Raw genomic sequence first — 21,094 nt, forward strand, 5'->3', positions numbered from 1 at the left:
CAAACATACACTTTTTAAAGGGAACAATGCCTATTGATGTTAACAAACTAAAAGTACGGCAAATTAGAATGTCAGTGGTGTTTATTGCAGGACGAGATGTCGTATTTGAAAAGTTTCCACACCGACACTTGTACAACAGATGTGGTAGCGCACACGGAGAACACCACGGGCTCATACACTAATTATATGGATTCTGACCAGTAATGAGACAACTCACCATCACAAGATGTGTTCAAAATAACCGCCGGCAGCGGCAATACACGCTTCCAGTTTGGTATGGCACGACAGTTGCACATGTGCAAGCATTTCACCGGAGATGTCCAAGTAGGCTGCAGTAATACCTCGTTGCATATCATCGAATGTAGTTGGTATCTCCTTCTAGACAGCGTCTTTCAGCTTTACCCACAGAAAAAAGTCTACAGGCACCAAATCCGGGGAAGAGACCTATGAATCCAATCCAACGATTGGAAAACAATTCGTGCAGACATGCTGTAGTACTACGTGCACTTTGGGCTGTTGGTACCACATGTTCCCCATACTCCGCAGAGGAACGTCTTTTACCATACGTGGAAGATGATCCGTTAGGAGGCTGCGATACTTGTGCGCGTTCAGTATCCCTCCATGAAACACAGGCCTATGAGCTGATGGTTCACTATCCCAAACCTCACGTTTACACTCCATGGACGCCGACGTTCCACTTGACAAAGCCAACACGGATTGTCAATAGACCAATAGTACATGTTTCGACAGTTTACCTTACCATCTACATCTACATGGATACTCTGCAAATCACATTTAAGTGCCTAGCAGAGGGTTCATTGAATGATTGGTAAATGTGGCTTCATCACTAAACAAGATACATGATACATCTGGAGTATTTCCATGCAGCTCTTGATGGAGATAAATATGATAGGGATGGAACCTGTGTAGATGAAGAATGCATAGGACACTTGCCTGACTCATACCACTTCCTCGTCCGCTTGCATGAGAGCTAACATGCGGATCAACTGCAATAGCAACAAGAACATTGATTTCCTCCTCTTCTGCCGTCAGTTGTTTCCTTCTGTTAAGTTGTCTAAATGCTACACTAGCAATTTTACGTAACTGGTTGACGAGCTGATAAATATTTGTCAAGATGGTCACATCTATTGGGATATCTAGCCGCTTACACCGTACAAGAACGAACTGCATTCTTCCTACACTCTCCTTACACCATAAGCATGTTGGCATTTGCTGCATTGATAAATCCCATTGTCCACCCACAACCTACTGCTTAGACTGCCACACACTAAATGACTAGCAACTCGTAAAACACTCAAGGATCACACAAGAACACTGTAAGCAAATATAATAACATCGTACCTAGCAACTACGCAGGTTGAATGGGCACAAACAAGCGTCGGTGTGAAAACTTTTCACACAACGGCATCTACTGAACGACTCTCACTAGAATCCTGCAACAAACACCACTGACACACTAATTTACGCTACTTTTAGCTTGTTAATGTCAATAGGCATTGTTTCATTTGAAAAAGTGTATGTCTGCACAAAAATACACTTCATAAGTATTATTAAAATCTGTTTAATGTCTAACAGTACAGGCTCCTGATTACCAACCCATTCTGTCAAAACCGCACACCAATAGAACTCTCCATTTCCTAATATTTGCGGTGTAAGACTTACGTGATTCACTTGTATAATTAGGTGACAAAACTCGTGGGATAACGATGTACACATATTAATGAGGTGATTCGTATGAAAAGGTTTCCGACGTGATTGTGGCCGCACGACGGGAAATAACAGACTTTGAACGCCTAATGCTAGTTGGAGCTAGACACTTGGGACATTTTATTTCGGAAGTCCTAAACGAATTCAATATTCCGATATTCACAGCGTCAAGAGTGTGCCGAAAATTCCAAATTTTAGGCATTACGTCTCACCACGGACAACGCAGTGGCCAACGACCTACATTTACCGACCGAGAGCAGCAGCTTTTGCATAGAGTTGTCAGTACTAAAAGACAAGCAAACCTGCGTGAAATAATCGTAGAAATCAATGTGGCATTTACCCTGTAGGACAATGCAGTGAAATTTGCCCTTTCTGGATTATCCCAGCAGGCAACCGACGCGAATGCCTTTGCTGCAGCGCCTCTCCTGGGCTCGTGACCAATCGGGTGGATCCTAGACCACAGTAAAACCGTGGCCTGGTTCTGAGTCCCGATTTCATATGGTAAGAGCTAATGGTAGGGTTCGAGTGTGGCGCAGGACCCACCAAACCATGGAACCAGGTTGTCAACAAGGCACTGCGCAACTGATGGTGACTCCATAATGGCGTAGGCTGTGTTTACTTCTAATGCTTTGGGCATATTGATCCACCTGAATCGATCATTGACTGTAAATTGCTCAGTTGTGATCCTTGGAGGCCATTCGCAACCATCAATGGACCTCATGTTCCCGAGCAACGGTGGAATCTTTGTGGATGACATGTCACCTGGCGACAATTGTTCGCGATTTGTTTGAAGGACACTGTGGAATATTCGAGCGAATGATTTGACCACCTAGATCGCCCGATATGAATTCCATCGAACATTTATGGGACATAATCAAAAGGTCATTTCGTGCACAATGTCCTGCACCAATAGCACATTTGCACTTATGGACGGCTATAGAGACATCAAGGCTCAATATTTCTGCAGGGGACTTGTTCAGTCCATGCCACCTCGAGTTGCTGGACTTCGCCGGGAAAAGGAGATCCGACACGATATTAGGAGGTATCCCACACTGAGGAGCTGATGAAGTAGACAGACCGTACAACAGCCAACTTAAATGGGCGTTTGAAGTACAGAGACAGACGGATGTTGCAGATGTAACGCACTCAAGCGTTCATAGTTAGTTCTAACTGTTTAGTGTTTTCACTACCCGTGCCGTGTTGGACTAAGTCACAATAGTGTTGGTTTGGCGTAATGACTGATTGCACAAGCGTATGTTTCACACCCTGTGGAATTATATTCCGACAGTTATTAAGAGCAGAGGCAAGTGGAAGCCTTCCTGTATGTAACGACAGTATTTTCTACCTATCTGAGATGCTGATGCTCCTCCAAAGTCACACCCAAGCACTTCACCGTGTTGTGACCTGATGTTGGGTACGGTTGATGAACAGGAGAAACTTTTCGCGGAATTCTGAACTCATTAGTTGATGATGGGATATTAAAATTATTTCTGACTTTTTCGAATTTAGTTTAGGTCCTAAGTTTTGTGCTTATCTCTCCACTGAAGACAGGTTATCAATCATCTGGATCTCTATCTTCAGGCCTGACACTTACGTAAATCTCAAGGTCATCATAGAAATGATATTTACAGGACAGGATCGACGAGATGTCATTGACATACAGGGAGAACAGTAATGGACCAGGAATGAGCTCTTTAGCTTTCATGAGAGAACATGCTTGCAGGACCACTTTTCATTCCCACAGACAACATTCTGCTATCTCTTTCTCAAACTGCTTTCAAATCACTATCCGAAAATTTTAGCTGTCACATTTTTCTGAGTATTGTGTCAAGTTGACGGTAACAAATGCTTTGGTGGAATCTGGCAGTGTTAATATTTTGGTCTCGCGGTTTTCCGTGGCATATGTAAGGTCATCAGCTACACTAATTAGTGTCGTGTTTCTGCTGTGGTGCCTACAAAAACCGGACTGATATTTGTCATGTACAGTTTACGTAAGTTTTCAATAATTTGATCGTGAACAATACATTCAATAGCTTGAATGCAGCGGGTAAAAGGCTTCTTGGGTGGTAACCACAACGTGTTTGTGGGTTTTCGTTCTTAAGAATAGGTCGGACTGTGCGTTTTTCCCATTGAGTGGAACATATCTCGCTCACAAAAGAAAAATTAAATATGTCTGTCAGGCCTGGGTTGGGTTCTTTGGGGAAGAAGACCAGATAGCGAGGTCATCGGTCTCATCGGATTAGGGAAGGATGGGGAAGGAAGTCGGCCGTGCCCTTTCAAAGGAACCATCCAGGTATTTGCCTGGAGCGATTTAGGGAAATCACGGAAAACCCAAATCAGGATGGCCGGACGCGGGATTGAACCGTCGTCCCCCCGAATGCGAGTCCAGTGTCTAACCACTGCGCCACCTCGCTCGGTCTGTCAGGCCTGGTACTAAGCTGTCCATAATATTCTTTCTCAATATAATTCTGATGCTGTCGTCGACAATCGCTTGAGAAGAGATTCCCACTTCTGTTTATCTCGCTGTGTTTATTGGAAAGTGTTTTAGATGGAAAGTGTCAGGGTTAGAAATGTAGTCTGGGGATTCTTAGTGTGATAGTTATTTGCAGTGCGGGGACTGCCTAGTGATAAAAAAAGTCACATAGTTCTCCAGCTGAGACCTTGAACACCAGTTTCTAATTTTGTCTTTCCTGCAGTCAAGCTACGGAGAGTCCACCATAGAATCGCAGGGTTCGAGTCGCTGCACACAACGGAGCGAACATGCCTGGTTTTCACATTAAGGACGCTCTGCTTTGTCGCGTTTCGCGTCTTTGTGTGTTCTTCGTAGCGCTCCGGTTAGACTTGTCTTGCTATTGCCAGTCTGCATTTTTTATCCTCTTTATTTATAGCATTATCAGTTACTTTGTTCCTCAAACAGTAAAACTCCTCTACTACTATTACTATCTCATTTCCTGATATAATTCCCTCTTCACTGTCTGGTGTTTTTTCTACATGTACATTTCATGAGACTTGTTTTGCTTCCGTTGATGTTCATCTTATAATCTCTTTCCGGGACACTATCCGTTACGTTCAACTGAGCCAAGGCCTTTGTTGTCTCTCACACAATTAGAAAGTTAGTGGGAAATCTTAAAATTTTTATTTCTGTTCCTTGAACTTCAATTCCTTTTCAGAAGTCGTCTTTAACTTAGTTTACTGTCTGCTCAATGTACTGATTTGGTGGACGTCTCACTCCCTTCTCAAACACTGCCTTCCTTTCATGTCCTTTGGATCATAAGTGTAGTCCGTCCACTGTACATGTTGTACATAATCTTTCGTTCAACTACGTTTTATTCCTCAGATCTTCAGAACTGCAAAGATTCCAACCCTGTTAACGTAATGAAAAGCTGTTTCTATATAGGCGCAGTTTACTCCGTTGTCGAAGAAGTTTTGAGACTGGATTAATAAATATAAAAGTTAAGATGGTGGTCTAAATATCTCCACACACACACACACACACACACACACACACACACACACACACACACTCCTGAGTACAACGCGCAAGACGTTACGTTCGCACAATCATGTGAAAATGTCAGATAAATCCTCCTTCGGAATGTTGTTCAACTAGCGCGTCACATTGGCTTGAATATTGGTTTTGTAGTCAAAGCGTTGACCTTCACGTAAATTTCAGCACTTGTCGTTTTGTGGTAGGTTCGTATTGATAACAGCAAGTATCTTCGTCCACGATGAGGCTGGAGACTTCGCGTCGTTGTTTTTGTTCGGAAGTCAAGGCGTAAGGGACAAACGTTGCACACACTGTTATCTTCTTCAAAGCACCTGGAAAATGTATTGAACATTTGATTTAGAGATGTTGCTTCTTTGCGATTTGTGACGAAAGGACGTTGGCAGACTACGTGCGCAAGTCCACTATTTAATACTGCCTGCTCACAACTCACTGGTCGAATGCACACATCTGTTGTTTACGGTTGTTAGTTCAAACTACCACCTTAGTTACCGTTCACGTCGCTTATACACAGGAATAAAATCAATTTCGGAACGTTTTGGACGGACGGAGTATATTTCATACGTCTATGCCGTACAGTGCTTTGTACAGAATATGTGGCATCCGAGATGTATTGTACTGTCTCCTCCCCTGGAGAATGGTGCAACCGAGATTTATCGGATAATGTACATTTTAGAAAAATCTGTAGGGATGTTGGCTGGATTTTCGTCTGTTTACAGAAAATGAGTCCACCATTTAATTCGTCCTTTACGGTTTTTCTAACTGCAATACAGGCTTGCCTCCATAGTGGGCGGTCACTATGTGTGAATCCCGAGGAATGTGGCCAATTCCCGCTACTGCCAGAGCTTTCTCCTCGGGTGAGGGAGAACTAGAATTAATGCACTCATTCACTTGAGGCCAATTTAGGAGCTACTTTAACGAGAAGTAGCGGTTCCGCGAATCGGAAAACAGACAGTTGCTGCATTCCGACTACACATTTTAGCATTCCGTATCCAAAGGAGTTGCTTGCAGATAATGACAGGACGACCAACCAGCATCGTGTGATCACCATTGCGAAATTATTTTCCTTTTTAAATTGCTGTTCCCGATAAAGAGAGAGACAGGTACACTACTGGCCATTAAAATTGCTACACCACGAAGATGAAGTACTACAGACGCGAAATTTAACCGACAGGTAGAAAATGCTGTGATATGCAAATGATTAGCTTTTCAGAGCATTCAAACAAGGTTGGCGCCGGTGGCGACAACTACAACGTGCTGTCATGAGGAAAGTTTCCAACCGATTTCTCATACACAAACAGCAGTTGACCGGCGTTGCCTGGTGAAACGTTGTTGTGATGCCTCGTGTAAGGAGAAGAAATGCATACCATCACGTTTCCGACTTTGATACAGGTCGGATTGTAGCCTATCGCGATTGCGGTTTATCGTATCCGAAATTCCTGCACGCATTGGTCGAGATCCAATGACTGTTAGCAGTATATGGAATCGGTGGGTTCAGGAGGGTAACACGGAACGCTGTGCTAGATCCCAACGGCCTCGTATCACTAGCAGTCGAGATGACAGTCATCTTATCCACATGGCTGTAACGGATGGTGCAGCCACGTCTCGATCCCTGAGTCAACAGATGGGGACGTTTGCAAGACAACAACCATCTGCACGAACACTTCGACGACATTTGCAGCATCATGGACTATCAGCTCGGAGACCAAGGCTGAGGTTACCCTTGACGCTGCATCACAGACAGGAGCACCTCCGATGGTGTACTCAGCGACGAACCTGGATGCACGAATGGCAAAACGTCATTTTTTCGGACGAATCCAGGTTTTGTTTACAGTATCATGATGGTCGCATCCGTGTTTGGCGACATCCCGGTGAACGCACATTGGAAGCGTGTATTCGTCATCGCCATACTGGCGTATCACCCGGCGTGATGGTATGGGGTGCCATTGGTTACAAGTCTCGGTCACCTTTTGTTTGCATTGACGGCACTTTGAACAGTGGACGTTACATTTCAGATGTGTTACGACCCGTGGCTCTACCCTTCATTCGATCCCTGCGAAACACTACATTACAGCAGGATAATGCACGACCGCATGTTGCAGGTCCTATACGGGCCTTTCTGGATACAGAAAATGTTCGACTGCTGCCCTGGCCAGCACGTTCTCCAGATCTCTCACCAATTGAAAACGTCTGGCCAATGGTGGCCGAGCAACTGGCTCGTCACAATACGCCAGTCAGTACTCTTGATGAACTGTGGTAGCGTGTTGAAGCTGCATGGGCAGCTGTACCTGTACACGCCATCCAAGCGCTGTTTGACTGATTGCCTAGGCGTATCAAGGCCGTTATTACGGCCAGAGGTGGTTGTTCTGGGTACTGATTTCTCAGGGTCTACGCACCCAAATTGCGTGAAAATGTAATCACATGTCAGTTCTAGTATAATATATTTGCCCAATGAATACCCGTTTATCATCTGCATTTCTTCTCGGTGTAGCAATTTTAATGGTCAGTAGAGTAGATCCGGCACCCGCAGCCTGTTCAGTTAGGCAGGGAGGACTGAAGCGAGGTTGCGCCGCTGCCAGCAGGTGTGTCCCGCACGCCGAGCGCGGCGCAGGTGGCGGCCGGCGGCGGGCTGGCGCGCGCCCCGAGCTCCAGGAAGCTGGCCGCGCTCCAGAGGGCGCCCAGCTCCCAGCGCGTGGGGCCCGGCTTCCGCATCCGACCGCAGCAGTCGGGGGAGCTGCCCTGGTGGCTCTGCAAGGACGCAGAAGTGCCCGAGGGCGTCGTCAAGCTCGAGACCAGCTCCAGCGACGAGGACCACAGGTCAGTATCAACACTGTGCCACACATTCTGAAAAACCTAGTCCACTTTTCCATCCACCAGAGCAGTCGTGTCAGATGACTAGACAGTTCTGCAAGGATGTCGAGGCGCCCGAGGGTGTCGTCAAGCTCGAGATCAGCTCAAGCGATAAGGAGAACCGCAGGTCAGTGCCACCACTGTTCCACAAATTCTGAGAAACCCAATCCACTTTTGCATCTAGCAGAGCAGTCTTGTCAGGTGTGTAGACAATTCTGTAAAGATGTTCGAGATCAGCTCCAGCGAAGAGGAGGACCGCAGGTCTGTAACACCACTGTGCCACAAATTCCGAGAGACCTAGTCCACTTTTGCATCCAACTGAGTAGTCGTGTCGGATGTGTAGGTAATCCTGCAAATATTTCGAGGTGCCCAAGGGCGTTCTCTAACTCGAGATGCTCCAGTGGCGAGGAGGATCGCTGGCCAGTAAGACACTCTACTACACCTACTAAGATATTCAGTCCACTTTCGTATCCTGCTACAGCACTCGTGCCAGATGCTCTGGCGATTCGGCGAGGATTCCAAGGTGTCCAACAGTATCATCGACATTTGGACACGCTCAGCACGATGATATGTATCACATGTTCATATCAGCACGGCAGGCTTCAGCCCACTGCATATCTAGCAGGTAGCATCCAATACAGTTATGAGAGCAGGCCAATGTTTCCTTCAAAACAAAGCATCCGTGTCTTATATCATAGATCACACTGCCCCCCTCCTTCGCACACCGAGCCACATTTTTCCTAGGTATCCATGTTCAATTATCAGAGGGAGGAATTGTTGAGTATTTTCTTCTTTATAGTATGGCAGGAGACTTTACTGCCGGCCGGAGTGGCCGAGCGTTTCTAGGCGCTACATTCGGGAACCTCGCGACCGATACGGCCGCAGGTTCGAATCCTGCCTCGGGCATGGATGTGTGTTATGTCTTTAGGTTAGTTAGGTTTAAGTAGTTCTAAGTTCCAGGGGACTGATGACCTCAGAAGTTAAGTCCCATATTGCTCAGAGCCATCTGAACCATTTTTTTGAGACTTTACTTACGCCTGCAGCTCCATTTGATTTTCGTGGTTCCAATCGATAAAAACGGAATCCTTATAGTATGACTTTGTTGTCTGTCTGTCTGGTTGTCCGTCTGTCCGACTGTTAAGAACCCTTTTTCGCAGGAACGAGTAAACGTAACAAATAGTAAGGTCTATGGTACCTTGCCGATGTGAAAACTTTAAGCTTCCACGTCAGTGCAGTCAAAAGATGCGGCCATTTACGTCTCATATTTTGATGTCTTGCCAGTATCGATATCGATAACAGGCAAAACTCGATTCCCGGGTTGGATGAACCATCTGTATACTCGTACATTATTAAGTTTGCACGGAACCCTCGGTGCTCGAGTCCTACAAGCACTTATCAAGATTTTTCTTTTCAATGATGGGCCATTTGAATGGTTGGATGTTATCATGTATCTCTTCCTAACCTGGCTAACTTTTGTTTATCTCATTCTGACTGTTATACACCCATCTTGGACATGAACATCATTGCGCGATACATGTTGTAAACCTATCTTTCATCGCGCAGTTCACTGAACACAACAAAAACTGAGTTCATGACAAGAGTTCCTACTTATGGAATGTTCCATTCCGGCAGCAAAGTGATGACAATATCAGTACCGATAACGAAGCTAGAATAAAAACGGTTTGGATGTGATAACAGCAGTGATCCAGATTCTGCATGAAATACATGCCATTTCACTGAAAGCAAAGATGCACAATTTTTCCCCTTTTTGTTATATGGTAATGGGCGCTGAACAATAACAATGGGACAACTCGATGCTGTGGAAATTCGTACGCCGTATTGGATAGCTAATAACTGATACCGTCAGGTCACAGTGTCTTCCTCATCTTCTTTTTCTTATGGGGCGTAGCGTGACAGTTCATTATCGTAATGAACCATTCGCTTTCCGGCCGCGGATACATTATTATTTTCCGTACTTCCTTAAATTCCATAGAGGGACGTGTTAGAAATTTTTCAGTTCAAATGCCATCTTCAATCTCACCGGTCTCCACATCCACAATACGTAATATTCTGTGTCTACATCCATTGCTCCAACTCTTATCTTTCCACTAAGACAGAAGTGTAACACGTCGATTACATAAGTTATCGTAAGAGACAACGTTCATTACTGTTCCTCGCTTGTTCCTAAAACTCATTCCAGAATCCAAATCTAAATATTTGTTTGTTTGTATGACATCATCTTCACGAGTACCACATAGATTCATGAATATTATATTTATAAAAATTTGGACATAATTCTGAATAAACTCATTAGCTTCAGTCAGTCCTAAAATATGCGATGTGTTCATAAGGGAGTTCATCTAGAACCATGTCGAGTGTTGCCGAATAACATGTTACTGCAGCTATATACACGTATTCCATATCAGCGACCTCAGTAGTCATTAGACATCGTGAGAGAGCGGAACTCACGGACTTCGAACGTGGTCAGGTGATTTGGTGTCAACCATTCCTTTCTTTTCCTTATGTTAACGTGAAGACACTACCTCCCATCACCAGTAACGATACAGGATAAGAATGGTCGGTATTGTTCACGAATCAATTGATGACGAGCAAGCAGGTATGGGCGTATTGCCACCCGCAGATTTTTGTGATTTTGGCTTACCCACACACCCGATTTTTGAACCTTCCCCATTGCAGGCAAATGTTGCGAGTTCTCGAGCACAGTGACGTTGGTGGCTGTGGATTTATGCATTTAAACGATCTTCATCAAACACCGAAGGTCTTCTTGAACGTGGAGAGTCACTAATGTCAAAACGATCCTGCTTAAAAACGTGGAAACCATTTTCTCGCCATGCTCTGTCCATTGGCGTTATTGTCATACACGGAGCAAATATTTCCGACTGCTTTCCCTGCTGTCACCCCTTTAATATACTCGAACAGAAGAATATGGCCGCGCGGGATTAGCCGAGCGGTCTGAGGCGCTGCATTCACGGACTGTGCGGCTGGTCCCGGCGGAGGTTCGAGTCCTCCCTCGGGCATGGGTGTGTGTGTTTGTCCTTAGGATAATTTAGGTTAGGTAGTGTGTAAACTTAGGGACTGATGACCATAGCAGTCAAGTCCCATAAGATTTCACACACATTTGAACATTTTTTTAGAAGAACATGTCGGAAATTTTTCGATTTCTCCACTTGGCACTCCATTTTCTAATATCCAGAGCTCCACTTACTATTTCGAAGTGACAATACGTAAACTGAAATAACAACAGTGAATTACAATTAAAAAGTGACAATCGATAAATAAGACCATAGCAATTAGAATACCAACACGCGAAACAAAAACGCTACGAACATACGCACCAACCTAATAAAACTAAGGAATTAAATAAACTAAAAAAGTCAGGTGTCAAATAACTCCAGCACACAGTAGTGTCAAAATTCGTACAAGGTTCAGTCTTCAACACCGGTCTTCCTCTTCGCTTCACGAACGGATTGTTAATTTGTATGAATGTCACAAGTGAAGTATTGCTGATTCTACGACGCTGCCATAGTGTACGTTTATCTCGCTTGCAGTAAGGCGGACAGCGGGCGGCGCTCGCCATACGACAATGTGCCGGACACCGAACCTGAGCCCGGCGTCGGGCCCGACGTCGAGGCTGCCCAACAGACCGGCGGGACGGCGCGCAGGCGCAGCCGCGGCTTCATCGGCGCGCACACCAACATCGACGACATCCTGGGCAGCGTCGCGTCGCTCGTCGAGCCCGCCATGGGCGTCGCCAGGCTGCGCCGCCGCCAGATGGGTCTCGCCGCCGAAGACGACGACGAGGACGCTCAAGGTAACCACCGGCCACAGCCCTGGCACTGTGCGGTGTCGCCTGTAGTGCTGAGGCTGTACACCCTCCCACAACAGATTTAAGTAAACAAGCGCACCAGACAAACAAATGGCACCCACAGCAGACACCTTGCCAAGGCCTTTCAGCCTTGATATACTGAGATGACAGAAGTCATGAGACAGCTATATGCACATATACAGATAGCAGCGTTATCAATTACACCAGGTATAAAAGGGCAGTACATTCTCGGAGCTGACATTTGTTCTCAGGTGATTCACGTGATAAAGTTTCCGACACAATTATGGCCGCACGACGGGTGTTAGCAGACTTCGAAAGCGGTGTGGTGGTTGGACCTAGATGCATGGGACATTTCATTTCGGATAATTGTTTGGGAATCAATATTCTGACTTGCACAGCGTCAACGTCGTGCCGAGAATCCAGATTTCAGGCATTACCTCCCACCACAGACAACGCGGCGGCTAACGGCCTTCACTGAACGACTGGGAGCAGCGGCGTTTGCGTAGAGTTGTCCCGTTGAAAAATGACACCAGAATTCTGCCGCAGGAGAGGTAGCACGTGAGGTCGGAGGATGTAAGTGACGTATCATTGTAGCGTCAGAGTTTCCACAGTTACTACATGCCGTGATCTGAAGTCACACTACTGGCTCTGCACACCATGATACGAGGAGCAATACTGCTGTGCATATCCAGAACGTTGGAAGATAGAACCCCTCTCTATATCGTTGTCATACTACCTTCCGATGATCAACTGGCGCAGTCGCAGCCGCAACTCATCGCTGAACACAATGCAAAGTCATTCACCAGAGCCTACGCCTCCTGATCACGGTACCACTCCAAACCCAACCGTTTGTCTTGTGGCTTACACAACGAACGGCAATTCGCTTGTCCAGGTGCTGGTAGTCTCCGACCAATGGTGCACGGTGAGACAGGATGTTACAGGGAGCCCATTACTTGTTCTCTGATGGCAGACGTAGTTGTAAAGGGGCTACAATGTGTTTGGCGGACAGTACAGCCATTCTCCTTAATCGTGGCCGGATTTTGTCGACCAGAACCTTGACGAGTATGCCTGCGCTCACGTTGCCATGCATTCCGACATCGACCCACTACCAAATCCGAATGTCCCACGAGTCTGGATGCTGCAGGATTCGATCAACTGGTCGAATGGACAGCCCTTTCACACACTGTCAGGTGCTGATAAAGCTGTCTCACGCATGCACTCAGCATCTCCATGTCGTTTACGTGATCATTCAACATCTGACACTGTTCATGCTCCTTATATACACTATCCAGGCTACGCAACAACACTAAACACGAACAACACTAATGCACACTGGTGACCATTCTACTTGCCAAGAGAATGGCAACTATAATCTTCTACACACTTGCCAACGGTCTGTAAGAAGTTACAATTACTTCCGACCATATCTTTTGGATGCTTCACATTTTTTGTCAGGCAGTATGTGTGTGTAACATGCTTCTGCACTTTCTCTTTTTTTATCCATATAGGACCTACTACTAGCACATGTATGATAAAATATCCATATAAATACAAGGTGCCTATCTCTTAGTACGCTCATGGTTGTACAGCAATGTCACTTTGTATATTTACTAGTGTTTCGTTCTCTCTGTCACTTTTGCCACATCTAGTGGCATCTAGCGTCACGGTTTTGTAATTGGTTAGGTCAATCTGCCTGGTGTAGCGTCCTGGCAGTCGGAAACCTGACACAGGGCTTCCCAGGAGGAATGATCAGTTTTCAGATATACGACAGGAACGATCATTCGAAGCAAAAAACTCTAGTAAACGCGGGCTCTCAATTGCGTACCTTAAGAGCTATAGGAACTATTTCATCTTCGATACTGTGAAACAAATCTCTTCTACTGCAAGTTCCGTGTTTTCCATATTTTGAGTGGAGATAATACGGATAAAAGCAAGAAAAAATTGTCAAATAAACATGGGCTCTAAAATGCATACCTTTTGAGCTGTGAGAACTTGTTCAGTAGGGGAGATGTGCTTCACAGTAGCTCTTAAGGACATGCGCTTTAGAGTCCATTTTACGGGACCCTTTTTTTTCTTGTTTTGGTCCATGCTGTCACCTCTCATTATACGGAAAGCAAAGAACTTGCAGAAGAATAAATTTATTTTACAGTAGTAAAGATGAAGAAGTGCGTATAGCTCATAAGTAATGCATCTTAGAGCCCACGTTTACTAGACCTTTTCGCTTCGAATTATCATTCCTGTCATAGTTAAATAGTGATTCCTTCTGGGACACCTTGCATGTGTAGCCCTACCTGGAGACGGCTGACCTACCGTTCACGGCGACAGAGAGTTTGAGACACCGCCATGAATGGACGTATGTCTGTCACCTGTACAGGTAGCTGGGGAGCGGAGTCATTGTGTAGCTGTGCTGCTGATCGTGCATTCAGTAAACGTAATCTCTTTGTGATAAAAATTTTGCTTTGTAAGGGGAGAGCAGCGCGTCCCCTTGCACGATATGCCGGGAAACTATATAAACGATTTCACGAGCCACAGACTTACAAGGGGTTATTTGCATACAACTAAGTAAGAGGGACAGTCAAATGAAAACGGAACACCCGACACGATGGGACCATGGAATGGTTCAGCCGGTTGGTGTGGCCGAGCGGTTCTAGGCGCTTCAGTCTGCAAACGCGCGACCGCTACGGTCGCAGGTTCGAATCCTGCCTCCGGCATGGATGTGTGTGATGTCCTTAGGTTACTTAGGTTTAAGTAGTTCTAAGTCTAGGGAACTGATGACCTCAGATGTTAAGTCCCATAGAGCTCAGAGTCATTTGAACCATGGAATGGTTCCATTCAAAAGTAATCAACCCACGCGTCAAGACATTTGTTCCACTGGGAGACGAGACAATCAGTTTCTGTTTCGCAGAACGTGATCGCCCGCTGTGGGATCCACAACTGCACTCATTCTTTTCCGACTGAAACCGACGTCTATGCACATCTTGCTTCACGTCGCCAAAGATGTGAAAATCAGACGGTGAAAGATTCGGGCTGTACAGAGGATGCTGCAGTGTTTCCCAACCAAACTGTCGAAGCATACCCTTCACCGATTGACAGTGTGCGGGTGCAACAGGTTGATCCCCAGCTCGTTGAGTTCCTCGGGCGTAGAACCACAGTCAATGCGGAGCACTATGAAGACACTTTGCAGAAACTGCAAAGCGCCATAAAGTCAAAACGCTCAGGAAGACTCTCGCACTGCATTATCCTGTTGGACGATAATGTCAGCCCCCACTGCCAATCGGAAGAAGGCTACGCCTCGGCGATTTGATTGGAAAACACTGCAACATTCTCCATACAGCCAGGATCTTTCACCATGTGGTTTTGAGATCTTTGACGACCCGAAGAAAGATATGCGCGGACGCCCCCCCCCCCCCCCCCCCCAGTGAGATAAATAATGCGTGTGGGGATGACTTATGAATGGAACGGTTCCATAGTCTCGTTGTGGCGGGTGTTCGGTTTCCATTTGACTGACCCTTATGTACATCCATCAAGAAGACTGTAGGTTAAAATTTAGCGAATAAAGTATCTTATTCGAGTAATACATAGCCTCAGAGCATCCATGACTTCTTTTAGTCGATTTTCGAAAACTATGGTACGAAGCATAACGGAAACAACTTCTGATGATTATAATTACTTCTTGAAACTGTTCGAGATAATAAATCAAAATGCATCTGCAACTTCTTCGATTCAGGAAAAACTGACAATAATCTGTGCATTTGCTGCCGCGTCGCTTTGACTGGGAGCTAGGAACATATGATATTAATATCTCGTAACTCTGTGAAAGGACGAATAATGTACATTGTTAGAATCTATAATGGACCACTCATACTTTAATACCAAAGTGCAGGTTCGATTTCACATAAGAGACTAATAACTACAAGTTATTCCGAAAGTTAATCTCACCAGACAGAATGGAAAACGCAGTACAATGTGAAATCTACCATCAAGTTTCTCAAACACGTTCCTTCTGTTAAGAAATTTCCCGCGCCCGGGTTCCCGGGTTCGATTCCCGGCGGGGTCAGGGATTTTCTCTGCCTCGTGATGACTGGGTGTTGTGTGCTGTCCTTAGGTTAGTCAGGTTTAAGTAGTTCTAAGTTCTAGGGGACTGATGACCATAGCTGTTAAGTCCCATAGTGCTCAGAGCCATTTTTTTGTTAAGAAGTAAGACATAAATATTTACTGCAAACATGTACGCGGACATCACAAATTCCTTTAGTTACACTTTTTATTCCTCAGTGATAACAAGTTTCACAGTACTGTACTTGGCTTTACAATAGGTTCGTAGGAATTACTAAACATAAATAACCAATCTTTTACGTCCGCAAGAGAAATAAGCTTGCATAACAGACAGTTCGAAAACAGAGTGCATTTTCAATACTTGTCGAATCCAAGTTTTCTCTAATGATGTCAGCAAGTATCAATGTATATTGCATGGAACCCTAGATTTCTTCACACGCACATTACCTACTGTTAGCACGTAACTGATCAGCAGTTAAAACATCTAAACTGGGACACCATAAATCACTGCGAACTTCCTTTCTTCAACAGGTACTAATGTATCCTTCCCTGGAAGGAAAGAGTTTTTCGTTTGCAAGGGGACCATACGAACTGCTCTCTCAACGATTTGATTCGTATTGACAAGGTGCGTAGGGCACGACTAAGACTTCAAAATGTTTAGATAGGGAGATGCAGCTCTCATCCTTATCGAAAAAATCGAATTTGAAAATTTTAGGTGTGCTTATACAGGGTGTTACAAAAAGGTACGGCCAAACTTTCAGGAAACATTCCTAACACACAAAGAAATAAAATATCTTATGTGGACATGTGTCCGGAAACGCTTACTTTCCATGTTAGAGCTCATTTTATTACTTCTCTTTAAATCACATTAATCATGGAATGGAAACACACAGCAACAGAACGTACCAGCGTGACTTCAAACACTTTGTTACAGGAAATGTTCAAAATGTCCTCCGTTAGCGAGGATACATGCATCCACCCTCCGACGCATGGAATCCCTGATGCGCTGATGCAGCCCTGGAGAATGGCGTATTGTATCACAGCCGTCCACAATACGACCACGAAGAGTCACTACATTTGGTACCGGGGTTGCGTAGACAAGAGCTTTCAAATGCCACCATAAATGAAAGTCAAGAGGGTTGAGGTCAGGAGAGCGTGAAGACCATGGAATTGGTCCGCCTCTACCAATCCATCGGTCACCGAATCTGTTGTTGAGAAGCGTACGAACACTTCGACTGAAATGTGCAGGAGCTCCATCGTGCATCAACCACATGTAGAGTATCCCGTATGAAACTATTATAACGTGCTCCATTGAGCGTAGGTGGAAGAACATGGGGCCCAATCAAGACATCACCAACAATGCCTGCCCAAACGTTCACAGAAAATATGTGATGATGACGTGATTGCACAATTGCGTGCGGATTCTAGTCAGCCCACACATGTTGATTGTGAAAATTTACAATTTGATCACGTTGGAATGAAGCCTTATCCGTAAAGAGAACATTTGCACTGAAATGAGGATTGACACATTGTTGGATGGACCATTCGCAGAAGTGTACCCGTGGAGGCCAATCAGCTGCTGATGGTGCCTGCACACGCTGTACATGGTACGGAAACAACTGGTTCTCCCGTAGCACTCTCCATACAGTGACGTGGCAACGTTACCTTGTACAGCAGCAACTTCTCTGACGCAACTGCACGAAGAATTGCTTCGTCCATTGCAGGTGTCCTCGTCGTTCTAGGTCTTCCCCAGTCGCGAGTCATAGGCTGGAATGTTCCGTGCTCCCTAAGACGCCGATTAATTGCTTCGAACGTCTTCCTGTCGGGACACCTTCGTTCTGGAAATCTGTCTCGATACAAACGTACCGCGCCACGGCTATTACCCCGTGCTAATCCATACATCAAACGGGCATCTGCCAACTCCGCATTTGTAAATATTGCACTGACTGCAAAACCACGTTCGTGATGAACACTAACCTGTTGATGCTACGTACTGATGTGCTTGATGCTAGTACTGTAAAGCAATGAGTCGCATGTCAACACAAGCACCGAAGTCAACATTACCTTCCTTCAATTGGGCCAACTGGCGGTGAACCGAGGAAGTACAGTACATACTGACGAGACTAAAATGAGCTCTTACATGGAAATTAAGCGTTTCCAAAAAAATGGTTCAAATGGCTCTGAGCACTATGGGACTTAACATCTACCGAGCGAGGTGGCGCAGTGGTTAGCACACTGGACTCGCATTCGGGAGGACGACGGTTCAATCCCGTCTCCGGCCATCCTGATTTAGGTTTTCCGTGATTTCCCTAAATCGTTTCGGGCAAATGCCGGGATGGTTCCTTTGAAAGGGCACGGCCGATTTCCTTCCCAATCCTTCCCTAACCCGAGCTTGCGCTCCGTCTGTAATGACCTTGTTGACGACGGGACGTTAAACACTAACCACCACCACAACCACTTAACATCTATGGTCATCAGTCCCCTAGAACTTAGAACTACTTAAACCTAACTAACCTAAGGACATCACATAACACCCAGTCATCACGAGGCAGAGAAAATCCCTGACCCCGCCGGGAATCGAACCCGGGAACCCGGGCGCGGGAAGTGAGATAAGCGTTTCCGGACACATGTCCACATAACATCTTTTCTTTATTTGTGTGTGAGGAATGTTTCCTGAAAGTTTGGCCATACCTTGTTGTAACACCCTGTATACTTTGCGTGGTAGCTAATATGCAGGGAGTCCGCAGCCATTCGAGTATGCGCTTAGTTTCATAAGCCTGAGGTCTCTAGATCGAATCTCACTGCCGGTATGTCCGCATCTCGTGATCTTGCGGTAGCGTTCTCGCTTCCCGCGCACGGGGTCCCGGGTTCGATTCCCGGCGGGGCCAGGGATTTTCTCTGCCTCGTGATGACTGGGTGTAGTGTGTTTCATCATCATTTCATCCCCATCGACACGCAAGTCGCCGAAGTGGCGTCAACTCGAAAGACTTGCACCAGGCGAACGGTCTACCCGACGGGAGACCCTAGGCACTTGGCATTTCCATTATACTGCCGGTATTAATTCTATTTGTGAGTTATCCAACCCAATGTTTGTTGCTACGCTTAGTTACGTGAGGTTCGCCACGAAAATGTGTGACACCTGAGAACCATTTGTGAATGTGAACCAAATCTGTCTTGCAATAGACACAGAAAAAAAATGGACATACAAAAATTCGGCGTTCATTACATCTGCTGTATATCGCGATAACTACAGGATTCCGTATTGTTATGATCAGCATCATTAAGATTCGAGCAGTACTGCATACTTTAAGCATTATACTTTTAACAAATGTAGATACAATAATACAAATAAAATTACTGCACCGATTTGATTCTAAGTTCTTGTGTATCATGTTTTCATTTACAATCTCCTTAAGAAAAAAAGCATTTCCTCTCGTTTTCGTGTTAAAGATCATGAAAGAGTAAATTAATGACTAAATATCGCTACCTTGCATGGTCAAAATAAACCTGTTGTTAGAATTACGTGAGAATAAAAAATACCAGCAGCGAGATTCGATCCAGAGACCTCACTTTATCAAACTAAGGGCTTACTCGCTCAGCAGCGGACGCTGTTTTTTTTAAAGATATTTATTTAGCTTTTAACAGTTTCACATAATATCAGAAAAGGAACTCATGTTCAAAATAAGTATACACGTTACAAGACATTCGTATTTCTATCTTTTTAACGGAAATCTGCAAGTAACTGTGTATTGAGTTATTTCTTATATGACAGTTTTGCAGAATTCACATTACACTAGCGGCCCTACAAAGCATAAAGCGTAGGTACACCTATAATTTTCAAACTCGGTTTTCTCAAAAACGGTTGAGAGTTGCGTCTTCCTGTTTACGCTAAGTCCTAGTCGTACCTTACACGCCATGTCAGTACGAATCAGGTTGGAGAGAGGAAATTCGTACGGTTCTCTTGTTGGTGTCGCACCAACAGCTGTGAAAGATCGCCCTTGGCCGTCGCCTGCTGTTTCCTTTGCCTCGCCCTGCCGACTTCTCCGTCTGTCTCACTAGGCTGTTTACAGATAGGCGCTACGCAGCAGTCTAGTTTACGACGCGAGGAAATTGCGGGACGTGTCTGGTTAAGGCAGGGCCCGCTGCCCGCTGCCAGCACTGCAAGTGTAGTAACGGACGCGCGGGCGTAATTAGCTTTAATCCCGGCAATCGGCCATGTCGACATCTGTAGAGCCACTCGGCAAATCACAGCGACGCCAGTGCAGCCCCTGCACTCCGTCGCATTTTGTTTCTCTCTGGCGTAAGCGGTTCGTTGTTAGACTATGTGACAGTTACTCGAATTCGCGACTGTAATTAGGATGTGCCGACACCCCTGACGTGTGTTCCGCCCTGCGCTCCCTGTTTCTGTTCTAGAAAACAAGTAAGTACAGAATACTTAGCTTTGTTCTTGATGCTCACGTAGAAGTAGAAACTGCGCAGTCGGTATCTCCGGCTCACAACCTCAGCCTTGCATTAACTTGCACGATGAACTTAACTGCTATAAATAAAAGGACTACCTGCTGGTTTTGATAATTGTCATTATTTATTTAAGTTTCTTGTTCCTCATATTTTCTTTAGAATCATTAAAGTTGCAACATAAGTACAACAATGCGCAACAATACAGCATGACGAGGATCTATAAAAATGTCTCTCTCCGAACACATCTCGACATCGACTTCCCCTCCTGTTACTTGTGTCAAACCAATTCGCACTTGGTCCAAAGTCAATTAACTTTCACACTTTAATTTCCTTGCGCAGGTTATTAATAATCTTTCAAAATGGTTCAAATGGCTCTGAGCACTATGCGACTTAACTTCTGAGGTCATCAGTCGCCTAGAACTTAGAACTAATTAAACCTAACTAACCTAAGGACATCACACACACCCATGCCTGAGGCAGGATTCGAACCTGCGACCGGAGCGGTCGCCCGGTTCCAGACTATAGCGCCTAGAACCGCATGGCCACTTCGGCCGGCTATAATCTTTCAAATTTATGGTAAATATTAAACATATATTGATAATTATCAGACAGTATTTCTGCTTCTTCGTAGCAATCAATAGCTATAAAAATAT

The 21,094-nt window shown here is 45.2% G+C and overlaps 1 protein-coding gene across 4 annotated transcripts in view; it reads left to right on the top strand.

Annotated features, from left to right (window-relative positions):
- The window catches only part of LOC124796334 (FH1/FH2 domain-containing protein 3), a 646,429-nt gene that overhangs the window by 11,298 nt on the left and 614,037 nt on the right, over positions 1-21,094 (top strand). For 3 of the 4 annotated variants that reach the window (XM_047260468.1, XM_047260466.1, XM_047260469.1), the window contains exons 3-4: positions 7,813-8,050; positions 11,653-11,915. In XM_047260468.1, coding sequence (XP_047116424.1) covers positions 7,813-8,050; positions 11,653-11,915 — 501 coding nt within the window. The remainder of the gene's footprint in view (positions 1-7,812; positions 8,051-11,652; positions 11,916-21,094) is intronic. The other variant, XM_047260467.1, reaches the window with a different exon arrangement.

Source organism: Schistocerca piceifrons, chromosome 4 (genome assembly GCF_021461385.2).
Source record: "Schistocerca piceifrons isolate TAMUIC-IGC-003096 chromosome 4, iqSchPice1.1, whole genome shotgun sequence".
Lineage (NCBI taxonomy): Eukaryota > Metazoa > Arthropoda > Insecta > Orthoptera > Acrididae > Schistocerca > Schistocerca piceifrons.